This window comes from Protopterus annectens, chromosome 14.part0, assembly GCF_019279795.1.
Source record: "Protopterus annectens isolate FY-2018-M chromosome 14.part0, PAN1.0, whole genome shotgun sequence".
Taxonomy (NCBI): Eukaryota; Metazoa; Chordata; order Ceratodontiformes; family Protopteridae; genus Protopterus; species Protopterus annectens.
In genome coordinates this window covers 1,145,090,180-1,145,116,374 of record NC_056748.1, presented here as the reverse complement: position 1 = coordinate 1,145,116,374, position 26,195 = coordinate 1,145,090,180, and the positions used below count along the sequence as shown (strand labels likewise).

Here is a 26,195-nt window from a genome sequence, read left to right as displayed (position 1 = left end):
AGGATGGAAGCCAGTCGCAGTGACCTTGGTCAAATACCCCTTAATTTGGCCACTTGTGTATTATTGTTCTATTAACTGTTTCAGAATTCGACAGCTAACCATCAGTCTGTCCTCATTCACTCCTAGTGGTCACTGTGGTCGAATGTGACTCCATGACATTTTCTACAAAGGTAGTTGGATGGAATTCATAAGTGTGTTAAGCATGCTGTTTTTAGCACTACAGAAACAGGCTATAGGCTAGGATGGATCAATAACTTTATCAAACAGCTTAGCTCCAGTCCTAACGTTTAGTCGAGCCGTTTCCATTAGTAGTCCGGGATTATTTACAGAGGGTGGAAGTCATTCTGTTTTTATATTCTAACAAAAAAGAAGTAAGGTCCAGAAAGTAGAAACAGAAAAACCAATGCTGGACAGTAGAAGGTACACCACACTACTCACAGCTTGCAAAGCAGATTCCTTCTCTTTAATAATATTAATGCAATCAAAATGATAAAACACAGCGTTTTCGTCCATTTTTATATTCTGATACATGAGCTTCCACTCCCCTCTTGCAAACTCCCCGAAAACAGAAATCCAGTGGAAAACTGCTTCCTTATTTCTCATTTCTACTTTTTATATTATTTTTTTACCTGACACTAACCGTACCATGCTTTTTGTTTTTCTAGCTACTTTGGCCCTGTCTGGCTTACCAGTGATTTGTGTGTTAGGGGACACAGGTCATCACTAATATATAAATAACAGTAATCAAATATATAGTATAATAATTGCTTTTATTATTGCCTTTAGTTATTTAAATACTGTGTGAAAAGTACTGTCATTTTTTAATTAAGCATTATTCATGTTGGGTTTTCAATCAGAGTAATATAAAAAGCCATTATTGTGAGGGAGAGTCTGTTTTTACTGAAGAGATTAGCACTGATGATGCAAAGTTTAGGTTGCAGCTTTATACCAGTCTTCAATGTGTGCATGTGTGTGTGTGTGTGTGTGTGTGTGTGTGTGTGTGTGTGTGTGTTCAGTCATTTTGTTCATTTGAGCAATTTGTGTTCAGAACATTGCAGTCATAGCAACTGTGAAAGCTGGTGAATACTGCAACAGTCAGCTTCTGCTGACTTGACTATAGCAGTACACTGTTGGACTTGTTTGGGAGACAGGGAAGCTAAAGATCCCCCATTAACAACAGCCGCAGCCACAGCAACCATTTACCATAATCATTATGTTCTGAGACTAAGACTGACAAAATGGATAGTTGCATGGTAGAATGGCAGGACACCGAGGGTTGTTGTGGAAGGCACAGTGTCAGGAATTACAAAAGTAACTAATGAAGCACAACGGGGGCGTTGCATTGGGCACAGTACTCTTCAGTGTATTTGCCTCAAACATATTTGAGGAAATTGAGAATGGGATCAACCTTTTTTTGGGGATGTCATAAAGACGGCTGTAACAGTTGCAGATGGGGGGATAACTTTGGGAAGGATTTAGGACGTCTGAACAGGTGACAGAAAGGTGGCAGCTGAGGATACTGCAAATAGATGCAAAGTACTGCAGTTAGACCACTGCAGTCCTGCTGCAAAATACCAGCTGAAATAAGTGGAACCAATCAAAACTGAGCAGAAAAATGATCTGAACATGTTGCTCACACCTGGATTGGACTACTTAGTAAGCAGAAAAATGATCTGGACATGTTGATCACATCTACATTGGACTAGTAAAAGCTGAGAGGGCAGAGGCAACAGCACAATACTGGGGTGTATCCTCAAGCGACTAATGGGGGTACTATTTCCACTCTCCAGGGCCCTGGTCAAAGCACACCTTGCGTTTGATGTGTATTTATAAATGTCATACAAGCAAAGGAACATGAGGCTGCAATAAGGAACTGACAGCAAAGCAACCAGAGACATCCATGCTTTGGAAGGGAAGGGATATGATTATATGCTACAAGTAGACTCTGCTGAGACCAGGAGGACATAATATTAGACAAGATCATGTCAAGGAGATGAAGGTGTCAACCTGAACAGGAAGGACAGAGGGATAACGAAATGGGAAAAAACAGCAGACTGTAGGGACTAACTACTGCCTGGGTCTCTGAAAGTATTTCTCATAGAGGGTTGTAGACCCATATGATGGACCTAGCAATAGCAGATGAAAAGGGGATCCAAAAAGGCATTAAAGAGGGCATGGGAGAGTGGGAAATAGTAAAGGGAAGGGTAGGAATGGAAATGAGCTAGAATGCCAACTGTGCTTCGAAGGGGAGATGAAGTAGGCTTACTGCTTCCTTTGAAATCATGTAAGTGTAATCTGATCTGTGCAAATCCAGGGATGAACTGGGGGTAGCAAACACAGGTGCAGGATGCTGAAGCAGGATCAGCACTGAAGAAAGGAGCTGATTGGTTCCTACAAGGTAGTACTGTGATCACTGAGTCGCTGTTGTTGAAGGCGAATGCCAGCAATCATTTAAGCAACCATGATTACTATCTTGCCGGTTTAAATGATTCTATAGGCTACCTGCATGTTAGAAGCTGTATCACTAATCTAGTCTATTTGTTGATACAGGTTCTGTCACTGAAAGAAAAACAGGAAATAGCTACTATGTAGAAATGTAGCAGCTTTTTACTACAGATGGAAGTGCAAAGCAGGTGCACATCATATGTAGAATAGCCTTGCCTGACACCAGTGAAAATTTGGGAAGTAGAAGGGAAGTAGGATGTCTTTTCTTAAATACTCTAAGCCCATGACTGATTCTTTTGGAGAGAGTTAGTAGAATGTCCCATACTTTCAGAATCTGTCTTGGAGCATTAGGCTATAACTATAGATGTCATATTTTTGGATAGGTTGCATTATAAAGGGGCAATATGATCTGGCTAACAATGTTTTCTTTTTATTCCATCCTTTGCTGTCCATCAGTTCTCCCTAAATACCATCTCACCAATCCATTTGTTCTACCTTGGTGAGAGCCCTATGGTTCATTCACTCTTTAGGGACAAGAATTGGCTGAACCAGGAGCAACATTTGCCCAGGGTAAAGAGGATTTCTTGTACTGTATGCCCTAACCTCTCACTGTACATGCCCAGAACATGCTGAAGGGATTGGTATGCAATGAGTTGTCAAACTGACATTTATGTCTCCATGAGGAACATATTTAAAGCCCAACTCCTTTGTAAGCTGCATTGCACCCACACCCCTCCTAACTGGTACTTCAACCAATGTAAATGTACATAGGCATGTGCCCCCAACACTTTCCTCCCCTTAGAAAAGTAAACAGGCTCCACCTATTCATTACTCTTTCCCACCCATCTGGCTCTCCCATTGTTGGGGTAACTTAACTGAGCCCCGATCACTTGGGTGTTAGTCAGGGCTCTGTACTACAGCCACTCCAGAGAGTTTTGCTAAAACTATATGAAAACTCTGATACTAATCTAGTAATATTCAACATCTGATGCAAATTAGTAACCGTTCTATAAGAAATGGAAATCTTTACAGGTAGAAGTGCAGAAACCTAGAATCAGATCAGAAAACCTGCCTTCTGCCTTATTTTATTGTTTTGTTATTTGGAGGAAGTTTTAAATCTAGTGAAAAACATCAGATATCATTCCATTGCAGTCAAGTTCAGAGCAAACTGAAAAGGACTGGTGTTGGAAAAAACTGGATCAGGTTTTATGGCTTGTAAAGTTAGGGGTGGGTCTCCTGTTTTTATATTTTAAATGTAATTTAAAGAATATGTAAATGAAAGTGTATTATTTTTGGAGCATAATATTATTTACAAATGCATCTTTCTCAGGACTTGTACTAAGAAAAACAATTGTTCTCTTCAGTATTTGTAAATACACTTAATGGACCATTGATATATAACAAGCTATAACCCTCACACTTAGTTTGGCTTCAGCAACAAAGTGTTTAAATGGACCCAAGAACCTGGTACTTTGTTTTTTGATACTAAAAGTGGAGACAGCTAAATGAACAAAGTAGCAGAAATATTTGCCCGTTTTGTCATTAATATGGAAGCAATACATACACGCCACATGCTCCCTCACTCTTTTAGTAGCCCATAAAGGATCCTGCCTTGGTTAAAATACAAAGGGTATAGTTCATTTTAAGTACTTACTTCTCCATATATGTGTTAGCTTTATCTTTATTTAAGTTAGCAAATTAAAATAAATGCATAACTTGAAATAAAACAGTCCCACATTGGATGTCACGTGTATTTACATGACGTAAATGTATGAACTTTAATGCTGATTTCGATCTGCACAGATCTAGTCTTCCAGATGTGATGGAATGTGGGGGTGTTACCAGTTAATCTGTGAAGTTACTGCTTCAACAACTTAGGAAAGTGATCTACAGAGACCACTGCTGTATTTGAACCTTTTGTTTGGTAAGGCAAACTGAGTGAGTGGCCTGAGAACACTCACTCACAATCATACTGCTCCGTGAGGCAAAGCTGATTGAGGTATTACTTTATAGTGCATTTGTGTGATGGACGAAGAAGTCACACTTTTAGCAGCGGGTAACATTCTGCCTTCTGTTCATCCCCAACCCACACACCTTTTCATAATCACACCGATCCTCTCTTGAATCCATTCTGTACTCATTACCCACTACTACTTCTAGTAATTTGTTCCATATGTCCAAATTCCTCTCCATGAAGAAGTACTCTGCAGATGCAGGCAGTAACTAGAACCTACAGCCTACTGTCCATACCTCTCAACTGTCCAGATTTTCACAGAATATCCAGATTTTTGCCTCATACTTTTGGACTGTTCCTCATAAAATGTGTGCTTTTTCTGGCAAATCATTCAAGATTTTAGTAATTAAATAATGACATAAACTTAAGTTTCAGATTTAATATCATTTAGAGAATGTATGCTAATGCAAAACATGTTCTAGTAACTTTCTAAGTTTATGAGAGCAATATTTAAAATATGTCCTTGATTTTGGGCCTTTGTCTCCCCCCACAAATTCTTTGTCTTCATTCAGATTTCTTGCACTTAGATGTTGAGACTTATGTGCTGCTGCTGTCTTTTATCCCCACCACCCCAGCTGTCGTCATGCACCCTAGACTCTACTACACGTATATCATGTCCCCCTTTGTCAGCTTGTCTGGCCATGAAGAAATCCAGCTCCTCTGCTTTCTGATGATACCCTTTCCTCCCCATCCAAATGCAATTTTCTGATGGTCTTCTTCTGAACTCCTTCCAGTATCCTGACATTTACCTCCCTTTGTACAGCCTCCAGTACTGCACACAGTCCTCAAAATATCTCCTGGTCATGGTGATGTGGAACATTAGAATATAACCATACACCCTGGTTCCTGATCGTGGTAATGTAGAACATTAGAATATAACCATACACCTTGGTTCCTGATTGTGGTAATGTAGAACATTTGAATATAACCATATACCCTGGTTCCTGGTCATGATAATGTAGAAGATTAGAATATAACCATACACCCTGGTTCCTGATCGTGGTAATGTAGAACATTAGAATATAACCATACACCCTGTTTCCTGAACGTGGTAATGTAGAACAATAGAATAGAACCATACACCCTGGTTCCTGATCGTGGTAATGTAGAACATTAGAATAGAGCCATACACCCTGGTTCCTGGTCATGGTAATGTAGAAGATTAGAATATAACCATACATCCTGGTTCCTGGTCATTGTAATGGAGAAGATTAGAATAGAACCATACACCCTGGTTTCTACTGCTACAGCCCTTTTATTCTGCTTCCTGCAGTGAATTTCAGATGTGAGGTCCACCCCTAGAGCTTTCCCTTCTTTGTCATTATCAGTTGCCCTCCTCTCAGCTGGTAGCCTCACCAGGGTTTGCACTGTACTTGGCGTAGTATGCTGCATTTTCACGCAGTTAACCTCATTTACCACCTTTCCACTCAGTGGGTTATCCTTTTCAAGTCTTTCCTTCCCATCCTAAACTGATGCACCAATATTACTAATGGAAATGGCTGATCCTATACAATTTTTCCTTAGTTATGTCTGAATGAGCACACTTGGCAGTACTTGCCACATAAGCACCACCTGCTGTGCTTAACTAGTCCCCTCCGTCTTCCTGACATTGTCCATCTCGTTACAACCCTCTGGCTTGTTATCATTCGATCATGCTGCAGTCTTACTCCTTAGACTGAAAACTAGTTGCCCTTTCCCCATGGTTTCTTTGCTGTCACATGTGTAAGACTGTGTCAGTGGCCTTGTTGATCTCCAGGCAGACTGATTATTGATGGCCCTGTCTTATGATGATCTATAACAAACTTGTAAAACTGTGTTAGGTTCATTGGACAGATTGGTCAAAAACCAGCATTAGCAGTTTTCCTTGTGACTGTAATCTCATAGGAAAGCATCAAACCTGTTTATTACGACTCCCACAATGACTTTCACTGTCACTATTATTAAGCCACAAGGCCCGTGGTAAATGCAGTACAATCCCACTTATTGTCATTAGGGGTAATATCTAACAATTAGCCATGGGACAGGGAAGGCCAATCTTTGACCATATTGGATAGGTTAATTCATGCACAAAAAGAGATACTGGCTAAGCTTAAAAAGGTCTACAAGGGCAGCTAGGCCTAGTACTAACTTATGAAGATGTATGTCATTGGATAGAGAAAGGAGGTTGTATTCATTCAACGGTATGGAACAACGGATTATCTTCTTTACTCAGAAACTAATTGAGTGCTGAGATATACAGTTTAGTTTCATACCCTACTACACTGTTGTTCAGTTCTCTAAATATAAAACAGACATACACACGCACAAATAAATATGTCACAGACAGACAGAAAACGCTTATAAACTCCATCATGACTAACATTAATAAGGATTCTATGATCCACGACCAGCAGCTCAGATGAATAAACATTGAGTGCTCAGATATAAATGAATTAAAATAAATGAAGAAAACTTAAAGTAGCTACTAAGTAAAACATGTGCTGTTTATTTTCACAAAGGGTCCATCTCCTTAACACTACTTTAAAAACATTTGTACGTTATTTGTAAAAGGAAGGAAGTACTGTTGTATCCACTGTCTACCATGAAAACCTTGTCAACTTCTTCATTTGAGGCATTAATAGGAAGTGAGTGTATTGTTCTTTGCCAGCAACATTGCACAGCTGTATGGAAAATGAGAGGCTGAGTGATACCATACCAACAAAACACAGTAATCTCAAAATCAGTACATCAAAAACATTCACCATTTTTCCCCTTCTGCACAGACTTGCTCCTGATTCCAAATGCACCTACTGTTAGGTTGCAGATATTCCATCTGTCTACAGGTCCAGCACCTATGAAACATCTAATTTGGGGGCTTCATCTCTTCCCATTTTATCCACATAGCTTACTGTTAACAAGGATGTGGAGATTTTTGAAATGCTGTGTTGTATTTTGTCATTAGTGTTAAAGATCTCTCATGTATAGTTTTGATTGGTTCAGGATGACACATTATTTGCACATATTTCCCTGCTTTGCATTTTGGACTAACATTGCCTTGAAAACCCCTGTATTTAACATTTTAATTATGAAACACATGACTTTTGCATGTGCGCGCGCACAAAAAAAAAGCAGGGAAAAGTATTGCTTTTCCATGCCTGAATGATCTGGCTAAATTCATCTGACTGTGCGTATTTATTATGATCCGGTAGAAGCAGTTACATATCTGTGTGATTCTGGTTCCCTGGAAAATAGGGTTAATTATATACATATTTCATTCTTCCTTCCACTACTTCATCTAGCCCTAAACAGAATAGAATATTTACAAGTTACATGTCACACCTTTTACCATCATATTGACAGCTGGACATGGGTCTGTAGCAGTTTTTACTAGTATGTATTGGAAATTATAGCAGTTTTGACCATTTGATTTTTTTTTAACTTTGTTAAACTGGAGTTTTATTTTTACTTTGTTAAATGGTGTAGTTCCACTGAAGAAGTATGGTCTTTCACAGTGGAGACTGAAGAAAGAAAAATTCCACTAAGTGACACCACAGTATACGTCAAGTTTTGTTTGTTAACTGGCTTGAGGATGGTCCAAGGCTTCTTTTCGTCCACAATCTGGACACAAGGCAACATAAACTTAAGATATAAATTTAAAGTAATTAAAAAGAGTATAAACTTAAGATAAAAGTCACATTAACACACACAACACTTAGCAAAATTATAAAAACAAACATATTACAGGAATGATTTTAAGTCTATCGAATATATTGATGAGATTTTTTCCTAAAATGTTTATAAGGATTAGATAGCATGTCTTGGAGCTTACGCAGTATATATAGTAGAAGTAATGTTTGTACAGTAGCAGACTGTGTGTGTATGTGTATACATCTGTGTGTGTAGATATATATATATATATATATATATATATATATATATATATATATATATATATATAAAAGTTTGTGTTTTTTTTATTTTTATTTTTGCTGTATTGTTGTCACTTGTAAACTATTATCTATGTCTTTTTGTCTATACATGCCCATAAACTTTGATTTGTTTTAAATTGACTGTTCTTTGTGGAGCTTTTCTCCCCGGGCCTCTACTGAAAATGGACATATATCCAGCTAGACTAGCCCGGTCAACAAATTTTAAATAAATAAATAAAAAATAATAAAATAAATATATATATATATATATATATATATATATATATATATATATATATATATATGTGTGTGTGTGTGTGTGTATATATATATATATATATATATATATATATATATATATGTGCACACTTACACATACAGATTGCCACTGTATGCAATTTAGGTAGGACTCTCTCACACTAACAAAGGAACTACCTTAAATACCTTTAAATGAACTAAAATGCATACATAAACATTAAATATAACATAAATTAAGTTAACTCTCACTGCAGTTCCCAAAATTGTTTAAATTATTAACAAAAGGATAAAAAAAGTACAAGAGAGACCATCTGTAATATGCAATCTAGCCTGCTTAAAGCTGTTTTAACTAGACAGTCTACGTAATTACAGCATCCTTTTGAGAAGAACGGTAACAGTAATAAAAACAAGGTAACGGAAATACAGTGGATCTTAACTGTGACGTGGTCGAACATCTTCTACTATAGAATTAGAGAATTTGGTTCACAACTCATGGCTGTCATGCTTATCATGAAGGTTGTTTCTGTATCCTGCAGTACAAGACTGTTCATCCATTTTATGTAGATACATGCACATTACATTTAATTGAAAAACAAAATGATCACAGGACACAAGATCAATCTAAAGAAACCAAAACTCACATAATCAAAATAAAATATCATCAAATTAAAATAGCTCTTTTGCAGGAGGCCCCCCTCCATCCCCACATTGGGGCTGCAACCTCCATACACACCCACCTGCTAATTAAATATACTAACTATAAGATCTTGCAACATTTGGGGAGGTCACATTCCCACTCCCGTTGTACCGTGACCTCCCATAAACTAATGCCAGCATTCTGCACTCATATGGATATTCAATGACTTATGCTGGCATGAAAAACATTTCATATTCCAAATGGTCTACTAACTTATTGTCATCTATCTAGATTTGTGTGTGTTTATATTTATAAATATATTTAACCATATATAAAGTAGCAGTACTTTCTGTTGAAATGGAAACTTAATGAAATCTGGCAAAACCTTGCCAGTTAACATGATTTAATATCAGCAAGTTACAATATATACCATCTTTACAAGTACAAGTCTGCAGTACATTTCTATTCCCACTGTACTGTGTTCTTAGAGTTGGTATTATATAATTAGTAGGGGATGTGAAAGCACAGGGATGTGTGCCCCTCTTCAGGAAATATTTCTCAACATTTTATGGAACAATGTTTAGGTATTTGATGAGTAGGTGTTGATCATTGTACAACTGACAAATTGTGGTTTCAATAGAAGGCTATGCTTTCATGTCGATTATATATGGCTGTGCAGTTCTATCCATCAAATGCATATTTTGTCAACATAGTGCACTTTTGTGTTTCTTCATCAAAAGCACTCTGTCAAGTACAGGATTTAATGAACGAAGGACTGTTAACTGATCAGTTATGTGTAGGGTATGTGCTTTGTGTCACTGTATGTGTGTGTGTGTGCCCGCGTGCATATGCTAAAACTTTCATTTATACCTAAAGTTTTGGCATTATGAGTAGGTGTGCTCGGCGAGTCCTCGTAGGTTAGGTTCGACAAAGAACTACATAAGAGAATCATTTTAGCGTTGCCATTCTGGAATCCAGAAGACAATGTAGCAGTTTATTTTAAGTTATACTAATCTGTTATACCAGCAAGGTGATGGTATCAAAAGCCTTGACCAGACTGAAGTAGGCAGTGCATGCGTGTGAGGACCATTGTCTACTGCCTCTGTGAAAGAAGCTTATCAGGTTTAGAAGACATTACATGCTCTTCACAGATCAGTTATGTGTTTGACTCAAGGTCAGTGTTGCCTGTGTTTTGCATTCATAAGTTCAGATGTAACTCCTTCAAATGGCTTTACATATGAGGCTGAAGAGACTGATGGGACTGTAAAAACCATGGTCTGCAGAAAAGCAATCTGACTAGAAGGTCATTACTATAGCAGGTTTGCAAGCTTCTGAAACAATTCCAGGCTAAGCAAAGGTACAGAAGACTGAAAAATGGTTCCAAGAGCTTGCATTTATCATTGGTGAGAATGCACCCTGGTATGTTGTCAAGCTCCATGGGCACATTAGTCTCAGCTTTGGAGAGAGATCTAGAACTTATTCCATGGTGATTTTGGTGAAAGTTGGCATAGTGGGGTGTTGAAGGGTCAATATGTGTGGATTGGGGAAAAGTTCAATACTGAACTAAATTTTTTGGCCAAGATTTGCACTATTTTCTTTGAGTTAAAATGATCATTGTGATATTTTGCATCAATTCATTCTGTTGATAGGCAATGCAATTTCCTAACATAGCTGAGGAAGGATTTATAATTCCCTTTGATGTCTGGTTATTTTAATTTTATACCCAGCTTTGCATTTCCTAATAGTGCTCTTAAGGTCTTTGCTAGTCTGTTTCAGCACACTACTTAATGGTAGGAATTAAATTTTTTCGTATTCAAGATTTTCCTTCTTTTGTAATGCAGTTTATTGATATGAGCTCAGCGACTGAGTTTATTATTAAAATTACCATCATACTTAGAACAGATGGGCCTTAACTGGTCAGTGCATCTACTGAGGTTTCAGTACAAGTCAGAGGTATAAAGGCCAAAACACTTTTCCAATTGGGTCTATCGGAAAGGGATTCATGTGGAATTCACTAGGGTCATCTAAGAGCTGTAGCAGATTAGCCTTCGTGAAATCTTTAATGACTGACACATTTGTATTGCAAGTTTATTTATTTATTTATTTATTTATTTATTTATTTATTTATTAAGCCAAACCTAAGGAAAAGATGACTAATTTGTTGGTCCGGTTTTACCAGGGATGGTGTTCTGTCTTATATGGGAATGGGTTCATACTGGGACTATGTCAGTAAGGACAATATCGAGAGTATTTGGGCCTCTAGGGTATTTGCATTAATGATGTACAAAAAATGTGCTCATAATTGTTTTGTTTTTTTCTGCAAAAGTAGGTGCTCCCTTGCAGTTACCCTTTAGGTCTGAAAGTATGACAGGAACTAAACCCTGGTATTCAGGAAGTGCTTCCACCGCACTGGAACCAAGTTTTGGTAACTACGTAAACATTTACAGGCTAAAGTTGCAGGAGAGCTTTAGGTGCTGGTACCTTGATATTGTCTGGATCCAAATTCATGTTGACCTAAAAAACACACTATATATGAAGCCATTTTTTTCATCAGTATACAGAGCTTGCCAAAGCAGAATTCTTTATCTGTCATCTTAGTCCCAATCTCATCTGAATGACGCCAACTGCTTAGTCCATTGTTGAAACCTGTTATCTTGTCTCAATATTTTGACATAAAATCTGTCTAAAAACACAGAAACTCACATAATTGAAACAAAACAAGACCTGCCTTTCCTGCATCCAACACATGCATAGTAAGTCCTGTCATGCCACTCTTCATGTCCATTAGGGCAGAACACCTAGGGTCTTTGACCCTCATGTGGCCTACCACTTGTTCATGGTCGTATTTCTCAGGTTAAAGGTCATCTGGGCCCTTGTGACCTCAGACAAGCAGCTCATGGTCACTGCGTTCTCGTCTAGTCTGGTAGGTTCGGTATCCCCGTATCATAAAATCGAGTCACTGATGACCAGAACACTTCTCATTGGTAGTTGGCTTTGGTGTCCTTGTGGGCTTCTGCCTTTCTCCTTCAAGACTAGTTTGGGAGCTGTTGAAAAAAAACATAGTGTTGGTGGGACTGGAAGCAAATGTTGCATGAGATGTTTGAGACTATGAAATGTTTGCGTGAACTTGGAGACAGTGGAAGGTTCCTTTTAACAGCTATAATACAGCATAAAGTTCTTGTGTGCAGTAAATGGCGTAGTGTTGTAGAAGTGAGGTGTTTACCGATACTACCATTTGTGTGAGAGTTTAGACTCCAGGCAAAGTATTTCCATCGCTTGCATGTTGTGGTGGTGGCGGGAAGTAGCAATGGGCAGTTAGTAAATATGGGATAGTTACATGGCCTTAAGGCACCAATCAATTAGGCTAGCAACAGAAAAGGTGAGATGAGACTGCTGTGTCATCATGCCTGAGGCATATGACAGTGCTGATATAGGATGGTCTTTACAGGAAGATGAGTGCGAATGCAAAAAGTATTCAGGGTTAAAGAGAACTGTCCTGAGGGATTATATAAGTTAAAGGAGCTAGTAGCCATTACATGCAATATAGTGCCTTGCCTAAAACAGTCCAAACTACTAAAGGGTTAACTGTGCCCTATCTGCAGGAGTATAAAATCTTAGGTTAGGTGGTATAATAGTAGATGAACTGCTCTTCAGTGCTATAGTGGGAGTGCCTTATCTAAAGCTCTGCATATGCAATGAAGCCTCAGATGCCATGCAGATAGCAACACATATGCAGATACAGAAGTGCAGGAAACAGTATAGGCAGCACCTATGTCAATAAATAGACCCAAAAAATGACTCTGAAAAACAGAAATGAGTGGCACTATTAAGGTAGATTGCCAACTACTATACACACAGACCAATAAGGTAAAGTGACCGAAGACAAACTGAATCCAAACATAGGGATCAGAGACTTAAACCATAGGCAAATCTCCCTGACCAGAGGAGGTGTCCTTATGCTGTGTTTCAGAACTTCTCTTCCATTTAGACAGATAAGAATTTTTATAGCATTGCTTCCTGGCACATTGCAAAAGCCGAAGCACCATGATAGAATGTTAGTAGCCATGCTGTCAAGGACAAGATTCAGGACCTTGCCTTGATGTCATATCAAGGAGTCCGTACAGATGTAACACCAGGAATATCTTGGTACAGTCTAAAATGTTTAGAGTACCAGAATAAAGCATAATCTCTTCTTCCTTGTCTTTACCAAAACCCTTAAAATCAGGGAAAGAAGGGGAATATATACAGCAGCTCCTCCTCCCAAATGAAGTATCGTTAGGTCGTCTCCCACTTGTCATAAAATTTTGATTTTTGTGTGTGTGTGTGTGTGTGTGCTTTTTTTAATGCAAAGAAATCTCACTCATTGCCCACAAAAAAGTTGACTTCATTAAGGAAAGCCCCAATTTATCTGCCATTCATATATAACCCCCAATGAGTCACTGACTTTCTGCCCTCATGTAAATCAGACATCTGCCACCTGAAGTTTCAGTGAAAGCTCCATGTTAAAAAGATTTAAAGCTTTCCAGCACAAATAGTAGGATTAAGTGTTAACCTGCTTATGAAATCACCAGACACTATCTTGTGCAGAACCTTCAGAAAGGCATCAGTGTCTAGAAGAAACCAGTAACAGGTTCTTCAAACTGATAGTGAACCTCTTCAAAGTAAACCATGAAATGAGGATTCCAAGCAAGACCACCTCTGGACCATGTCTATATGGTCAGGATGTGCACCAAGCTGGGTAGTCTGAAGGAGTTTCCCGTGTTATCCTAGGGGCATTAGTACAAAAACTTTGCTCATAGTGTCCACAACATGATGCCTAAAGAGGTAATGCTGCATTTTCCTAAGGAATAAGCTGGCATTTTTAATCATCCAAATATGTGTCAGTATATAATCCAAAATCATGGATAATATCCTGGAAGAGCACATTTTGCAAGGCTGCCCATATTTACATTAGTCTGTATTTATTTTTGTTAATAAGTATGTGTATATATGGTTCCCCTTCATGTGATCGAATTTCTCTAAACTCGAAAGTCATAAACTCGAAACCAGAATCTCGAATTTAGAGAAACTCAAACATATGAAAGGGACAAAAAAAAAATTAACACCTTTGAAATGTTTTCACAGGGGGGCTTCGCCCTCTGCACCCCCCCCCACACACCCCCTACTTAAATATACCTACTCCGAGATCGCACTATAGTGAAGTAAAGGGAAATCTCCTATTCCGCACTATACGTGTAAGCGCAAAATGGAAGATTTTCCATTCCTCCGCTATAGTGCGGTCACGGAACATTCACATTTAAACTGCTAGAGTACAGGGGACCTGCCCCCCTGCAATAACTTAAGTTAACTTTTTATTTTTTTAAACCTAAGGCTCCCATTCACAATTTCGAGTGAATGGAAGTTCGAGATTCTAGTCTCGAGATTATGAATTTCGAGCTTCCATCCATTCGATCTTGTGAAGGGGAACCATATATATGCATGCATGCATGTGCTTATATCTGCATTTATAATGAATGGGGTGTAAATGTGTATGTTTGCATATAGTCTGTTTGACCAATGCTATAAATGAGTTGGAGCAATGGAAGCAGCTATCCTGGGTGCAAGTTTTTAGGGGATAGGATTGTTAAGTGAGTGGAAAGTCTAAAATTGTAATGGAGTATAGTGAACCTAGGGTAATCCCAGTCCCAAAGTATTAAAGGGGTGATCAGCTAACCATAATCGCTAGTTAGTGCATACCAGCTTTTAAAGCCCAGTATTCCATTTGCAGTCAAAGTTGAGTGCTATATTACCCCCTTCATTTAAACTGTAGTAAGTGCTTGCTACATTTGTAGCGAACAGTTTAAAAGAAAAAAAGATTTTGTTTGTTTCACTTTTTTTTTTCTTTTTTTTTTGTAAATGATATGAATTGTTGCAGCAGCTTGCTACATTTGTAGCAAGTAGTTTCTTACGGTTTAAAAGAAAAAAAAATCTGAGAAAGGAGACATGGGGACACTGTAGAAAGGGGACCTGATTTGCTCCTGGTACCCAATTGTGGATTTTGTTCTGCATAATGCCATCAGTCCCTGGTGATAAAACAACCAGCTACACTTCTGCTGTAATGTGTCATTGTAGAGCATCTGTCTTTTTTTTTGCTCAGGAGAAGTATATAAATCTTGATTCTAGCAAATTCCTTTCAGTTCTTAAGGGCTGTTTCACCTAATCCCGCGCTGCACCATTTTCAGATGCTTAGTAAATACAACAAATAGGCCGCTTTCTCATTCGCAGTGCTTCTCTTTCACCATGACACAGAGTCAGTTATTAAGAACCACATAAAGACACCTTTCCAAGGTCCAGCTGGGATTTTTTATGGCATTCATGTGAGTATGTTGATGTGTTACTTTCAGTTCTATCTACTGAAGCTTCTTTGGTTCTAGAATAAAATGTCTGTTAATTTTATGATACTGCCTTGCATCCTTTGTCAAACCACAACGTGCACTGCACGTCGTATTTTTTTTCAGTAGCTGAACCAGCTGAAGGCAGTGTAGTCTTACCAGCTTAATGTAATATAAATCACTCTAATGCAGGTTTCTTGAATGTGGTTTTCCTTTCAGTGACTGATAAATTCTTATTTGCATGTACATCTGCTACCACAGGAACATTTATAAACAATCCCTCACACCTATTTGTTGGCAAAATGTACATATTGTGTTTGATTCACCTTTGTTTTAGCACACAGGATGTGAGACACTGCTGTTGACCCGACTTCAAAAGATTTTTAGAACAACAGACTTAATCTCAGTCCTACAGTGGGCATGGTTTAAAACAAACTGTAAAAGCACAGCCATTAGACATGTCTTTATAAGATCATGATGTAGGCAGTAAATAAATGATCTTTGGCCCCTATGAACATACTGCCATATTGCAGGAATTGTATTCATTCTCTGATTACCTGGTTAATCCAATTCAGAATTCCATGGACGCTATACTGTATCCTAGAAAGGAGCAAGGGAAAGCGGAGGAACTTATCCCGGCCAGGGTATACACACACACACACACACACACACACACACACACAGCTGGTATTCTAAGAAGAAAAAAACTTGTTTTATGTAATTGATTTTCAACTTGTCGACATTACGCTCACTCCGGAGACCAGTAGTACACATGTTAGTATGCATTCCTTTGTTCCCACTGGTAGGGGGATTCAATATTCCCGATCATTCCTGGGTAATGACTACAAGTTACATAGTAAGGAAGTTTGATGTCAAGCAGACCTAAATGCCACTCATATTAAGTTTGAATGCTCCCCTTAATTTCAAATGTATATTAAAACAAAACCAAGTCAAAAACATTTATTTGTATAGTTTTCTTTGGATGAGCCTAGTTAATGTTGTGTTTTTAAATTCGATGGTCACGTGACTGATGAGCATTATAAATAACTGTTTAAACTGTATTTTTAGAACTGTCTGAAAAAGTGTCAGTACATTAATATCACTGCACTTACTGCAGTTAAATTGCACATTTAATACACCCAGTCCTGATGCTATGTAAATTAACTGGATTCTAAGTTAATTTCCTAAATTGCTCTGCTATGCATTCTATAACTGAGCAAACTGAAAGAGTGCATAGTAGCTGTTACTGTGTATAGTATAGCAATGTCTGCTGAATACAGTCTTCTTTCATTTCATAATACTATATCATAAATAATACTACATCATAAATCATACTACATCATAATACTACATTATAAATCATTCAAAACATCTCTGTATGCTTTCAGAATGTTAATACTACTTGCCACCTTTCTTTAGGTTCATCCACATAAACAAGACATGCAAATAGAAACCTTTAGATTATCTGTGTTAAACTTATTTGTTTAGTAGTAAAAGTCCTGTCTTACAGCTGCAGGATTTTGGTTTCAGTCCTCATACATATTACTGTCACAATCTTGAAAATCATAATCTTTAGATGTTAATATTGAAAGCAAAACACTGAAGACCACAATGTTTAAAAATTGTAAATACCAAATCCCCCTACTGTTGTGAACAGGAACCAACACTAACATGGGTCCTGCAGGGGGCATGAACCAAGGAACAACAGCTAATGTGGGTCCTGCAGGGATGTGGATCCAGAAATAAGTGCTAAAATGTGTCCTGCAATGGAGAGGGGGCAAGTCCAGGAGTTTGAAATTGCAGGCTTCACTGTTTTGGTCTTTTGATATTGTGATATCAGTTTAACTGTGGGCTTTGCATATATATATATATATATATATGTTGTTGTGTCTTTTGGCTTTTCCCGGTTAGGTGTCGCCACAGCGGAACTCTGATCTGCTAATGATTGGTAGTTGATTTTTATGTGCCGAGTTACCAGACCTGACGCACAACCTTCAACGAAGGTATGCCCATTCACGCATGTCTCCACGCAGAAGACGCTCTAGCTGAGAATTGAACCGGACAGCGTCTTACTGTGAGGCGACAACGCTACCGCAGCACCACCCCCGCGGACTTATATATATATATATATATATATATATATATATATATATATATTTTTTTTTTTTTTTTTACTTTTGCCATTGGTGTACAGGTCATAGCTAAAAATGGTCTGTGAACCAGCCCATTTATCTGGGTGGCAGATAAATAGATAAATGAATTTAAAAGCAAATAAAAAAATTAAATTAATTAATTAATTAAATTAAATAATAAAGGTTCTTAAACTGGAGTCATGCAGAGTGCATGCAAAGATGGGTTTGTCCATCCTGACCTCATGCACCCTATTAGTTAACCTAGGAACAATTTAATCAGAATACCTGCATCAGACTTTTAGTTTATCCACTGACCTAGTGCTATATCTGTTAAAAGTCCTGCAAAAATTCATAGCCATTATTTCACAAGCATCTCTGATTCACTGCACCACCAAAAATTTACATTGTTTGGAAAACCATGTAGGTTGGCTTGTTATGACCTGCTCCAAGAAATTCTGTGGTGATTTATATTAACTCACTGAATATTTCTATACTTGTATTCAACTTGTCCTGGGCTGTTCCTTCTTTGCCGTAAAGCGATGAGCTGCGAAATTGTTATCAACATTGTTTACTGAATGTCATGACTTAATATTTGTAAAATGCACCTTTTTTCTAATTTAATTTCGTAATTGTTATAAAATCTAAACAAACATGAATGTTACTAGAACTACCAAAATCTCTTTTCATACATTCTAAAATCTGTTACAGACATTATCAGCTCCACAGGCCTCAGAGATTTCTAGTTTTCTTTTTTTGGACCATTAAATAACCTCAGCTTTTGTTGTGAAACTTTCTTTTCCTGATCTCAGCATCATCTGACCCACAGCCGAAAGTTTTTTTGTCTGTTTTCCCTGTGACACCACACACTAAATTATGCTTATCTTAAAACATGTATGCTTCCTCATTCTAAATGGCCATAGTCAACCATAACTTTTTATACATTTCCCACAGCTTATCCTGGCTAAATCAGTCTATTGAAAACTTTTTCTTGCAAGAGACCACATTGTTTGTGAAGTCATTTTGTCCTGAATAGTTCAAAATTTAAAGCCATTAGTATTGGAATTGCCCTACTTACCTCTGGCTTGGTACTGTGTAAATGATTATTGCTAGAGGTGCTAAAAGAAGGAAGTGACGTAATTTATCCAGCCAGACACCCTTCTGTTTGCATTTCCATTGTTATCTGCTTGGTGGCAGGGCATTAAGAAAGCATTAAATTATTGTATTGCATTGAATGCTGTGATTACTCTCCAATATTCAGAAGAAGACAAACCAGTTAAGCGCCACAGTGGCGTGCGACCCAACCTTAACAAATATTAAGCATCCCCTGCTAAAGGTGTTAAGGTCAGGTCTAGCTCCAGGCAGTAAAATCTGCCAGTACTCTCCAGCAAATGACAGTGGTAGAAATAAAAGATTTGTCTCCGCCTGCTGTCCATACCAGTCCCCAACTTCCTCAAACTCAGTTGCCAAAATAACAGGATGTGTGAGCATCCATTTCCTGAAGGACATGAACTAAAAAATTCAAATGTACGTCATTACTTAATGACTTCAAGCCTCAGTGGTTTGTACAAAAACCACATATTTTATGAGGAAAAGGCCAAAAATATGAAGCAATAAACTGGATACCCTGTGAAAATCTAGACATTTGAGAGGTATATTTGTGTAAAAGTAATGGACTGCTTTACACTACCTCTCTTGACAGCATTCACTAAGTGTTTTTAGCTATGAAAGCCAAGATTTTTTTTTTCCCTGTAACTAATAGTACATGGAGCAGATGAAGCTCCATGCACTCCAAAGAATAATGATCGTCTCACCAATTGTAACCTTAAATTGTGTGTCCTGGACATAGATGCCTCTCGTGCTTTGCTCTGAAGCAGAATTTCTTGGCGTCCATGTCTCAAAACACATGATAAGCAGATAATGATTGGCGAGTCAACTATAATCCTCTATGACTTTTATGGGAAGGAGGTTGCTCTCTCGGACGTTTCATCCTCTTCTCCCACTTGTCTTCTTTCACACTTCTAAGCATTAAAATGATGGAAACAGCAGCATTTTATATGACTCAGTAATACATCTATAAACAGGTCCCATATATAACACTACATAATTATATGTATTTAATTAAAAAATAAATTATTTAGAAACCCATAAATGGTCCAAACTTTGTTAAAAGTATAATTTAATTTATGAGGTATCAGTTCAGTCTTAGGTTAAAGATCCTAGTACTTTGTCTAAATTGTAATATTTGAGAGGTATGCAGCTCGTAACTCAAAGTAGCTTGGCATTATCTTAAACAGCAACTTGGCTTCGAACCTGGAAGCAATGTTTGCATCGTGTACGTCATAAAGCAGGGCCAAGGATGGAAAGTACTTTGCAAACTGCACCTTCAGTGTTACTTGTCCACAGTGGTGCACTTTTGGGGGACTAACTAGTTGGGTCATATTAAACTTCATAACTCCCATTCTGAATCATACCCACTGACAGCAAAATTGTTCTGAAATAATATGTTCATTCCAAATTGTAAAGTGTCTCTATCAGTGCTTTAAACATGTATGCAATGAAAGGTGGCTGGTTCTCTGACCAGGTGCATCTGTAAGAAGTTGCCTCTGTCCCTAAGATGTTTGTATGTGTAGAAATGTTTCTTTTAGTTAATCACTAAACTAATTTGTCCCACATACTGCTTTGCAAAACGAAGGTGAGATGTTTGATGAATCCTCATTCACTGTATCAGAATTGGCACAGTGTGCCCTGCATCATTCTTGTGCCAGCCTTGTGTGTGTGTCTGTGTGTGTGTGTTTGCTCTAGCCACATAGATCTGGTCATTAAAAGAAGCCACAGCTGTTACCAGATGATGCTCTTTTTTATGTTAAACCACTCGCTCTTCTGACACTCCCTCTTGTTATAGTGTTAAAATATTGCTAAAATGTAGGGTGAGCCCCTTTCTTCCTGGCACTGGCAGTTGTAAGTACGCATGTCTTTGGCAAACTCTGTCTGTTTCCTAACTCCAGCGGTTGTAACAGTACAGTCATGTTTATCTTTAAAGTTCCCTCCCGCCCAGTGAGGATAAGTGTGCCCTTCTCTAATGCAGACTTGTCCTGCCCAACAGATGCATTTTAATGAATGTTTTTATGCATAGTGTAACCCTCCCCACCTGCCCTCAAGTAGGCTACTGAGTGAGTGACGTCCATATTGTTTTCTAGCCTGTGCCAAATAGCCCTTAGCTATGCTATGCATAGTGGTAACACAGGCAAGTGACTTATAGAAAATCTGCTCATGCAACTCATTTCACCATAATTTGCATTCTGCTAGGCTGCCATCAGTGGTATATGGGCTGTAAATGCACCATACACATGTGAAGACCAAGGGAAGACAGGTTATCCAAAGAGGGAAGGAGAGGTGTAGGGGGAGCAGGACAGCAATAACCACTAGTCCACACTCCGTGCCCTTACCTGTTACATATATAGAAGTGTGCAGCTTCCCATAAAACATTTAGCAGGCCTCTGTAAAATGTATGTGTGTATATATATATATATATATATATATATATATATATATATATATATATATATATATATATATAATGTGTGTGTGTGTGTGGTGGGAGGGGACTTTCTGAACCAGAAACAGTGAGTAAACTTAAGACCCTTAAGCGTTCTTGCTGTCTCTCAAATCCATTTCAGTATGACTGTGTGTGTGATTTTTAAAGAATTTTCTTTACTCTCTTTAGACTTTATGCAAGCCCCATCATGGTTCCCAGAGCACTTATGTCTCCTTTATTGCCCAATCATTAACAGCTGGCTGGCTGTAAACTTCTCTTCTTGTAACATTTCTTGTGAAGCAATAATCTTTGTGTAAAACAGAACCAAGAGGTCTGATGAAGCAGTCTTATTTCATCTTTTCTCTTCCTGTTAACATAAAACACTGTGTCCAGGGTGATTATGAGCACAAATGCATGTTTAAAAATCAACTGAGTCTCTGGCATTTAACTGAATACTCAGTCCATTCCTTCTCTCAGTTCTAGGTCTAACATTTCAGTAGTTACCACTTAGTACTACCAGAATGAATAGCAGCATATTTTTATTTCAATTCTGCTCAGCAAAGTGACCCTTAACAGTTTCTCTAAATCTGTCTTCTTTGGAAGAATGCAATACAAGGTCATTATTAATGAAATGAATGACCATTTTTAAAAATGTTTCCATTTGTTTAATTAAAAATGGTTTACAAATACAAATTGTAGAACCTTAATTTATGATTTCCTGAAAAAGTTCTAACAGTGAGAAACTAAGGAGTGACAAGAGACAAGACATCATGAAGGTTTACTTCACAGATAAGGTGGAATATTGGAACGGCCTGAGTCACGTGCGTGTGACTGCACATTACTCAAGGGTTCCATCAGTCTAGAGTAAATGGATAAAGGAAGGGAAATGAAGTAAGGGCTGCAAAGGCGTTAACTGCAATCTTCTGGCTGAACCTGCTGTTTTCATGCCTACACATCGATTTACCCTTCCTGATAGTCATGTGTGGTTGACATAATTTAGCTATAGTGATAAAAAGTGAGAGTATCCCCAAGGTAAAACCTGCTGCTTTTAGTAAAAGCTTGTCTCATCATCAAATAGGGTTCCACTAGCTCAAAGGCATTTACAGTTCTAACTTCTTATTCATTTATTAGCTGCGAGAAGGCGTACGGGTGATGTAGCATGCCTGTTAAATGGGGTAAAAAGCTACCTAGATTCTAACTGTGAGGACCTGTATCACAGATCTGCCTGCTGCAAGGCTACAGCCATTTTATAAGACAGCTTGATGTGTGGTACTGGCTGAAGGCAATGGTAGTGCTAAGTTCCCCGGTCATTTAATGTTGTGTAGGCAGTGTGATTAGTCTATCTATCCACTGCATCAGCTTGCAAGATAAGTATTCATTACCACCCTATTTGGATCAGTAAGTGACTTTCTAGATCTGCTGTTCACAGAAACACACAGACATTACAGTTTAGACCCTGTCAGCAGTTACTTTACAATTGGATTCAGTGTTTTTAAATTACCTTCTGTTAAAACCAGAACACTTTAGTATAAACAGATGCACACATGCACTTCTCAAAACATGCGCAACATTTTTTCAAAGGCACAGTAGCTTTATAAATTTAGATGCAAAGAGAATGAATGCTCTGTAACAAAAGAGATGTAATTTTTATAATATTTGTAGATCTGTGGATGATATCATCTAAGCAACATCAACAAAATAAAGAATTCATTACTGGATTCATCTAAGGTCTGCTGTTTTGCATTCATCTTCATGATCACAGTAAATACACCACAGCACTATGACTAACACAGCAAGCTTTTATCTTACTTACGTCTCCTAATTGTGTGTATATATATATACACACACACACACACACAATTTCTCTCATACTTCCAAAGCTGTTTGAAATGCAGGCACTGAACTGTTCAACAGCAGTTTTATCAGATAAGTAATGAAAGAATTAAAGGTATGAAGTGAAGCCATTTTATGAAAACCAGTTTGACATTTTTACTAATCTGCTGCAACAAATGACTCTTGCACATCTATCAATACATCCACAGAAATGTTAGGCAAATAACCATGGCAGAATAAAATTAAAAATATCTTACCTATTTGTAAAATAATAGCACCCAGTACTGCTGCATATCTGTACAGTCTGCATCTCGAACACCAGTTGCTTTGTGAATCAAAATCCATATTTTTCTCTCTCTCTTCTCTCCTTTTTTGCTTGTAGTACCTCTCTTTTGGGAAGTCACTGCTGTTTTGCTGTGAGCGAACTGTGTAGTTGATATAGACTTTGACTTTGTCAGTTCATCTCGGTAACAGGAAATTTAGAAAAAGTTTGTTTTTGTCTTCACTGAAGTAACGGCTTCGTTTTAGCATTTCATCTCCCCCTAGTGCTTGAAAAACAGAAGTCTACACTGAATCTTGCTCAGTTCTAATTTGTCTTTTACCACAAGTACTGCATGGAAATGAGGAAACGTGAATTGATAGGCAGTCCCTGACCTGAGTAGGTTTCAGGAAGTCTTACTAAAGACAGAAATTAACTAGTAAAATATTTTATTAACAAAAGGGCTACACTTTCGTGTGTGCAGCAAAATATGCTGACTTGTTTAAGACTGGGTTATTGTCACCAAAAGCACAAAACTGTGCAGTTGTAAATGTAAATGCTGTTATAATATCCATAAGGCCTGTGTCACAAGTTTTTCTTCAGATGTTATTACAAATTTAATCAAAAAACTATGAATTTTAAAGTATCGGAGTTCAATCTGGACAGTGTGTGTGCACCGAGGGAGGGCCACTTTTGCTGCTCCTCAGTGTAAGACTTTCACATAGTGCTGTATTCTAGGATTCAGTCTTGCAGGTTGTGGGATATTTGCCTGTACGGACAAATATTTCAGGGCACATAGATGATTTGTACTGCATTTGCAGAGATGCATGGTTGCAGAACATTTACTCTAAGCACAGAAAAGTGCACATTTCCATGCTTACAGCTGCAACAACCAAGTAATGGAGGAAAAACGAGGTGAATGCCCCCACCCAGGAACCTAGAAACAGCTGGCAGAATGGCTGATACAGGTTACGGGATGCCTGTTGGACATGTCAGTGACACAGGGAATGAAGTATACAATGGGCATTGCATTTATCAGTGTGTTATTCAGAATGACGGTTGCCCGGCTTGGTGTATATAATATGATCGTATAACTACAACTTCTAGAAGTGTGCATCAGCAGGAAAGAAATCCTGTTCGTTGCTGTAATCACACTTATATTCTAGCATGAGTGTTAGATGATACTTCATAGACACAATGACTCTCCTTGGGGGAGTAATAGGCACCCCTGATAACTGATTCTCTGTGGGCACCCACAAATATTTGCAGCAAAATACAACATTCAAGGAGATGTACAGTAAGCCATCGTAGGAACATTTTTCACCACCAGTACAAGACCTCCGCTTGATTGATCATCAGTGGAAGATTCAGGTCAGACAGTTCTTCCCTGCACTTGTTTATTCCAGCTCTGGGCATCACACTGCGGGCTTCTTTGTGCCAACAGTGAATTGTGCCAACAGTTAATTTGCCATAGCCATGTATCTTTGCAGCTGATGTCCCCAACCAGTTGTCCCAGTCAGAGTGTCTCGCAAACTATAAGACAGAATGCTGTTTTCAAGTACCTTTTTACTTCATGCTGCTTTACTCTAAAATACAGAGGTCTGCCTTCCTAGAAGAATGTTTCAGTACTAACTACAGACGCACACCATAGGCTGTCTCTTTGTGTTAGCGCACACAATCACATACATACACAACACATACTGTGTCAGTTGTCATGTAAGCACACACACACACACACACACACACACACACACACACACACACACACCATAGACGGTCTCTTTTTGTGTTAGCACTCACACTCTCATACATACACAACACACACTGTATCAGTTGTCATGCACACACACATACACACCATAGACTGTTTCTTTTTGTGTTAGCACACCCACTCGCATAAATACACAGCACACACTGTCAGCTGTCATGTAAGCACACACACCATAGACTGCCTATTTTTGCGTTAGCACACACACTTGCACTCACACTCTCATACATACACAACACACACTGTATCACTTGTCATGCACACACACACACACACACCATAGACTGTCTCTTTTTGTGTTAGCACACCCACCACCCACTCGCATAAATACACAACACACACCGTCAGTTGTCATGTAAGCACACACACCATAGACTGCCTCTTTTTGCGTTAGCACACACACTTGCATACATACACAACACACTGTCAGTTGTCATGTAAGGACACACACTATAGACTGTCTCTTTTTGTGTTAGCACACACACTCACATACATAACACATACTGTGTCAGTTGTCATGTAAGCACACACGTGTGCAAACACCCACCGTAGACTCCTAGACTGTCTCTTTTTGTGTTAGCACACACACTCACATACATAACACATACTGTGTCAGTTGTCATGTAAGCACACACGTGTGCACACACCCACCGTAGACTCATAGACTGTCTCTTTTTGTGTTAGCACACACACTCACATACATAACACATACTGTCAGTTGTCATCTAAGTGCACACACGTACAATAGACTGTCTCTTTTTGTGTTAGCACATACACTCATACACAACACACTGCATCAGTTGTCATGTGCACATGTATACACACACACACACACACATTACAACTCCGATGCTCAGTTGCAACATCTTTGATGAAACTTTTTAATTTATTTTTGCACAGAATGTTTTTATTTGTACACGTAAATTAAACTGTAAATATACCATAAACTTCTCTGTTTTGCTTCTTCCTTTCTATCTTTGTAATCTACGTGCCATCTTTATGTTCTGGACTTGCTGTGTAGACATTTCTGGCATC

The 26,195-nt window shown here is 38.3% G+C and overlaps 2 protein-coding genes across 2 annotated transcripts in view; one reads left to right on the top strand and one right to left on the bottom strand.

Moving 5' to 3' along the window:
- Window positions 1–23,649, bottom strand: part of VSIR (V-set immunoregulatory receptor) — a 297,502-nt gene extending 273,853 nt beyond the window's left edge. Inside the window, exon 1 of the mRNA XM_044056945.1 lies at window positions 23,391–23,649. Coding sequence (XP_043912880.1) covers window positions 23,391–23,478 — 88 coding nt within the window. The 5' untranslated portion in view covers window positions 23,479–23,649. The remainder of the gene's footprint in view (window positions 1–23,390) is intronic.
- The window catches only part of CDH23 (cadherin related 23), a 2,508,764-nt gene that overhangs the window by 1,595,432 nt on the left and 887,137 nt on the right, over window positions 1–26,195 (top strand). The gene's annotated exons all lie outside the window — the stretch shown is intronic.